The following is a 5,809-nucleotide window of genomic DNA, read 5'->3' as shown; positions in this document are numbered from 1 at the left end:
TTTCTGGACATCCTGCAACAGCACTAGTTAAGGGCAAGCTTCCAAATACTCTGCCTGACACTTGCTATACAAGACACACAAACCACCAGATAGGGTACATGGCACACTATAGAATTTCCATAATGTCTTGTCTCCTAATTGGAGAGGTACCATACTCTTTATAAAAAGTCTAGCCAAAAGAAAGCTCTGCAGTTTTGATGCATTATACTAGAAATGGACATAGATACAAGTCTGTATGCGTTCCTTGTGTGTGGCACTTACTGGTTTCTCAATACGGCAGGTCAGATACACAACAACAACACAACGTTGGGAGTGGGAACACGGAAAGCCATTCCAGTCAGCTTGCTGCAGAGACAGAACGAGGGTCAAGACTTGATGGTCCAGTTTCTGCTGTACTAACAAGGAGACATCACACACACACACACACACAAAAAAAAAACCCCACATACAACTAGACTTTATGTTTTGTGAATTTGGCAGACTTCTGGTCAGAACAAACACATTTTAATCCGTGTGTGGAGAGTGCAGCGCTGGGATGACCACGTGTGCTACTGACCCACTGATCTCAGGGATAGTGTGGGGAGGGGTGATCTGGTACAGACACACAGAGCTCAGGGATGCTGGTGTGTTTCTGGTACCGACCCGTTCCTTGGCTAGTTGTTACTGGCCCGATGAACTTAGGGAGGACAGCAAGTGTGTGTTTAGTATTTCTGTTACAACCCATCAGTGTGTAGATGTGGGGTACTGATGCTATGTGTATTACTGACCCGTTGAGCTCATGGATGATCTTGGACACAGCATTGGCAGCGCCAGTGCTGGCTGGAATGATGTTCTGGTGTGCGCCTCTGCTGTCTCTCCGCAGCTTACCGGAGGGGCCGTCCACGGTCTTCTGGGTGGCTGTGTAGGCGTGGACTGTGGTCTAGGACACAGAACAGTGTTAAACAAGGCAGAACTGGAGGAAGGCAGAGAAATATCCACTTACACACAGACAAGACAGAGCTGGGGAATCCAAGCCACTGCGCTAAATAAAATGCCCAATTGAGACAAGGCTTGTGCGGAGTTACTGCTCCCTTAAGTTAGTTTGATCTTGAAAGCAACGTGATCAAACACTAGAAATGGGTCTATAGTCTGATCTCACTGTACTGGAAGACTTAATGTGGCGGGTCATACAAATTAACAGCACTTAACTAACTAAAATAGTTTTTGGCGAGGATCAAACGCCTCCCTAAAATGTTCCAATCACCTGAGGTGCTGGAGCTGCTTGTACAGGTCCACTCACAACTCTCAAGCATCAGCAGCAATGTGCCCTCATAAAACAAAGTGTCTAAACAGAATTCAGATGAGCCACGCTTACCATGAGACCCTCAACAATGGTGAAATTGTCATTGATCACTTTAGCCAGGGGAGCCAGGCAGTTAGTGGTGCAAGAGGCATTGCTGAAGCAAGGGACAGAGGAGAGATCAATAAAAGAGATTGCAGGATTCAAATACAAGATGTGGAACAATTACTAAATAACTGGTATCAACTTGCAATAGGGTTTGATAGTGGTCTATGAAACTGTAAATAGTTTGGTTTCTCTTAATTTGGAAAAGAGAAACTTTAAAAAGAGGCGATGGCAATTAATATCATGTTAAAAGCATTCTGGGAAGTATCTGGTGAAAGCCTTTTGTTCTGGTGTCAAAGTGGATTGAATAAGTCCTGCTCTCAGGGTTCTTACCTGACAATCTTGAGCGACTTGTCGTACGTCTCGTGATTGACACCGACCACAAACATGGGGGCGTTGGCACTGGGGACGGAGATGATAACATGCATAGCCCCACCCTTCAGGTGAGTCTGAGGATTCCAGACACACAACAGTCAGTCTCTCTGCTTACACGACTTGACAATGACAAGAAAATGTACAACCTAGAGGCAGCTATTCAGACCAGTGCTAGTCTTGGTCTTCAGCTGTCAAGCTGGGTCTTTAAGGATCTCAGTGATTGACCTCCTGAGGCAGGCAAGTTTTGAATACTGCATTTTTAAAGCATTCAAAATTAGTTTGACTGAAAGCAATAAAGCAACTGAATGACCAGTACTGCATACAGCCGGTGTGATCATCAGAAGTCACAACCCCATCAGAATCCATTAGCAGCAGCTGCACTTGTTTTGCAAGTGTCTGCACTGAACTGGGAGGGATACTTACAGAAGCTTTCTCCATGGTGGTGAACACGCCAGTGGATTCCACTACATAGACAGCTCCAGCATCGCCCCATTTGATGTTGGCTGGGTCACGCCTAAAAATAGTACTCAAAATGAGCCCACCAGAACTTCATATAATCATTTGAAATAAACATACTGGCTATTTATATTTGAATGGTAAGCTTGTTAGTTATCAATTCATTTTGTAATCAATGCAATAAATGAATCAGATAAGTTAAAGCCCGACAGGTTTCCTTGGAGTAGCCAGCTGCTTCAAGCAAATCAAATTATTGCTGCAAAGTTAGATTTGGCACTGCTTTATTTCGAGTGTCATACTATGCAGTTCATTTATGAATTTTACTTGCATGGTACAGTGCCTTGCATAAGTATTCACCCCACGATTGATTCTACTTAAGGAAAAATGGATCAGTCACATTGTGTGGCAGTCATGTTGGATTTTGCATAAAACACTTAAACAACAACTGCTCAGAGCCCTTTGGCTGATTGACATGCATCTTGGGTATACGTTATCTTTGTACTGTCCTCTAAAAAAGTTAGTCAGAAATATGTCCTACATCAACAAACATGGCCGTGAGCCAATCAATATGGGTGACATGCCCGTTTTGCACAAATTTCACCTTGAAATTACACATTCCCACCACTGGGGACAGCTGTTAACATGGTACAGTCAACAAGCTAGAGAAAAAATCTTTCTTAAAACGGCCATTTTTTGCTGGTGTTTAACTAACTCATGTAACTTAATTACAGTGGAAAGGATGATATTAATTCACACGTACACACAGTATACAGTATACAGTGCCTTGCATAAGTATTCACCCCCCTTGGACTTTTCCACATTTTGTAGTGTTACAACCTGGAATTAAAATGGATTTAATTGGTATTTTTACCATTTGATTTACACAACATACTTAACACTTTGAAGGTGCAAAATATTTTTTATTGTGACACAAAAGTTAATTAAACAAAAAAAGACATTTGTTGGTTGCATAAGTATTCACCCCCCTGAGTCAATACTTGGTAGAAGCACCTTTGGCAGCAATTACAGCTGTGAGTCTTTTTGGGTAAGTCTCTACCAGCTTTGCACATCTGGATCCTGCAATTTTTGCCCATTCTTCTTGGCAAAATTGCTCAAGCTCTGCTAAGTTGGATGGGGACCATTGGTGAACAGCAATTTTCAAGTCTTGCCACAGATTCTCAATCGGATTGAGGTCTGGGCTTTGACTGGGCCATTCTAAGACATACAGGTTCTTGTTTTTAAACCACTCCAGTGTAGCTTTGGCTGTGTGTTTAGGGTCATTGTCCTGCTGGAAGATGAACCTCCGCCCCAGTCCCAGGTCTCTTGCAGACTGAAACAGGTTTTCCTCTAGAATTTCCCTGTATTTGGCTCCATCCATCTTGCCCTCAATCCTGACCAGTTTCCCAGTTCCTGCCGATGAAAAGCATCCCCATAACATGATGCTACCACCACCATGATTCACCGTGGGGATGATGTTCTCAGGGTGATGAGCAGTGTTGGCTTTGTGCCACACATAGCGTTTTGCGCTAAGGCCAAAAAGTTCAATTTTGGTCTCATCAGACCAGAGAACCTTTGTCCACATGTTTGCTGTGTCTCCCACATGCCTTTTGGCAAAATCCAAACGGGATTTGATATGGGTTTTTTTTCAGCAATGGCTTTCTTCTCACCACTCTTCCATAAAGCCGAGCTTTGTGGAGCGTCCGGGTTATAGTTGTCCCATGGACAGTTTCTCCCATCTCAGCTGTGGATCTCTCCAGCTCCTTCAGATTTACCATTGGCTTCTTGGTTGCTTCTCTGACTAATGCCCTCCTTACCTGGTCACTGAGTTTTGGTGGGCGGCCTTCTCTAGGCAGAGTCACGGTTGTGCCATATTCTTTCCATTTTTTAATAATGGATTTAACGGTGCTCCGGGGGATGTTCAAAGTTTGGGATATTTTTTTACAACCCAACCCTGATTGGTGCTTCTCAGAACTTTATCCCAGACTTGTTTTGATAGCTCCTTGGTCTTCATGATGCTGTTTGTTTAGATATGCTCTCTAACAAACTCTGGGGCCTTCCAGAAACAGGTGTATTTAATCTGAGATCATGTGACACTTTAATTACACACAACTAATTATGTGACTTCTGAAGGCAATTGGTTGCACCAGAGCTTATTTAGGGGTGTCACAGCAAAGGGTGTGAATACTTATGCAATCAAGTCTTTTCAGTTTTTTATTTGTAAATAATTTTGAATAATATGTAGATTTTTTTCCCCACTTTGACATTATGGACTATTTTGTGTAGATCAGTGAAAAAAAATCCTAATTAAATCCATTTTAATTCCAGGTTGTAACACTACAAAATGTGGAAAAGTCCAAGGGGGGTGAATACTTATGCAAGGCACTGTATTAGTCAATAGAACAAAAAAAAAAAGCTACCCACACCACTATGTAAAGCTACGAATACCCTATTCAAAACGTGATTGTGAATGTCTAAGCATGTGGTTACACACCATTTAGGTAGCGTGGATAGCTTATAGAATATCAGTAATGCTACATACCAGGATTTATTTGTCTTTACTGGACCAGGAAATTATCAATATATAAACAGTCCAACGATAGATACACATGCATCTATTGACTTGCATAAACACATGGTAAAGCTGCAGATCAAGTCCTTGACACCAAACACACAGCATTCCCTATTCTTTGCATTTGAATCGTGCTCGTTGGTTTGACTCCTGAAAGACGGCCACTGCTTTTCCATTGATGACCAGCTTGCCACCCTCAGTCTTCACATCTCCCTTGAAAGGGCCGTGAGTGGAGTCATACTTGAACATGTAGACCTGCGAGACAGAGTGGGCAGCCTGACACACCACGATAGCAGCTGCATAAAGCCACGCCCAGCAAACTTACAATAGAAACAAAGCACTGGAGCAACCCTACTTCATTCACTTCAATGTACACTGTTTTCTTGGTCTTGCATGTGGGTTTGTCTTTGCCTCTATGAGGGTTTCTATTTTTACAATCAATACATCACTGTTCTACTTGGTTAAGAACAATTGAAAATGAATTGCTAACTTTAGAAACCTTGGTCAGGTCACAGCAACAGTTTAATATCAAACACTTGTGCTCCTGCCCAATAGCCTGTGGAGACACTGTCCTGGTTACAGTACAGTCAACCAATTTGTTTTCTGGGTGTCTGCATCTGTAAAGTTCAACACAAGTCAGTTGGTATGGAACGCGGGTCAAAGTCCTGAACATGCTCAAACCTAGTCAGTTTATCCAAGTTCCTGCACAAGCTGTTATTTGACTTTCACATTTAAATCCAGGGTCTAGTTTCACAAAGCAGTTATAGGTAACAGCCGGCTAATCTACTTAAAAAAAAAAAGAAAAAACATTTACAGACTTCAAGTAGATTTCTAAACTATCGTTCCATTTTACTTGTTTTTTTGAAACGGGTAAAAGGATAGCTTGCAGCGTTTTGTGAAACTGGCCCCAGTTTAGAAAGCAATTCTTAAGTAATATGTCTAGATGACCGAACTGATTTATTTAATCTGTCTATTACACATGTGCTTACCCGTTAATTCCAATCTTCACCATTTTGTCAATGAAA

General features: G+C 42.1%; 1 protein-coding gene across 1 annotated transcript; it reads right to left on the bottom strand.

Moving 5' to 3' along the window:
- Positions 1-281: 281 nt before the first annotated feature.
- On the bottom strand, positions 282-5,034 carry LOC117424041 (glyceraldehyde-3-phosphate dehydrogenase-like). Its single transcript, XM_034040062.2, has 6 exons — positions 4,933-5,034; positions 2,183-2,273; positions 1,718-1,833; positions 1,355-1,436; positions 768-919; positions 282-345 (listed from the first exon to the last, which is right to left on the bottom strand). Exons 1-6 carry the CDS (start codon positions 5,031-5,033, stop codon positions 282-284), a joined length of 606 nt encoding a protein of 201 aa, XP_033895953.1. The 5' UTR covers position 5,034.
- Positions 5,035-5,809: the final 775 nt, after the last annotated feature.

Source organism: Acipenser ruthenus, chromosome 19 (genome assembly GCF_902713425.1).
Source record: "Acipenser ruthenus chromosome 19, fAciRut3.2 maternal haplotype, whole genome shotgun sequence".
Taxonomy (NCBI): domain Eukaryota; kingdom Metazoa; phylum Chordata; class Actinopteri; order Acipenseriformes; family Acipenseridae; genus Acipenser; species Acipenser ruthenus.
The sequence above is the reverse complement of the archived record's forward strand: the minus strand, read 5'-3'. Positions and strand labels throughout refer to the sequence as shown.

What these genes read in the sequence shown, in the direction of transcription:
- LOC117424041 (XM_034040062.2), bottom strand. Translation starts at nt 5,033, where the DNA reads ATGTTCAAGTATGACTCCACTCACGGCCCTTTCAAGGGAGATGTGAAG. An exon ending in GCAGTGGCCGTCTTTCAGGA is followed by an intron (nt 2,274 to 4,932) that starts GTCAAACCAACG and finishes TACTATTTTTAG; the next exon opens with GCGTGACCCAGCCAACATCA. An exon ending in ATCATCCATGAGCTCAACGG is followed by an intron (nt 346 to 767) that starts GTCAGTAATACA and finishes CTGTCTCTGCAG; the next exon opens with CAAGCTGACTGGAATGGCTT.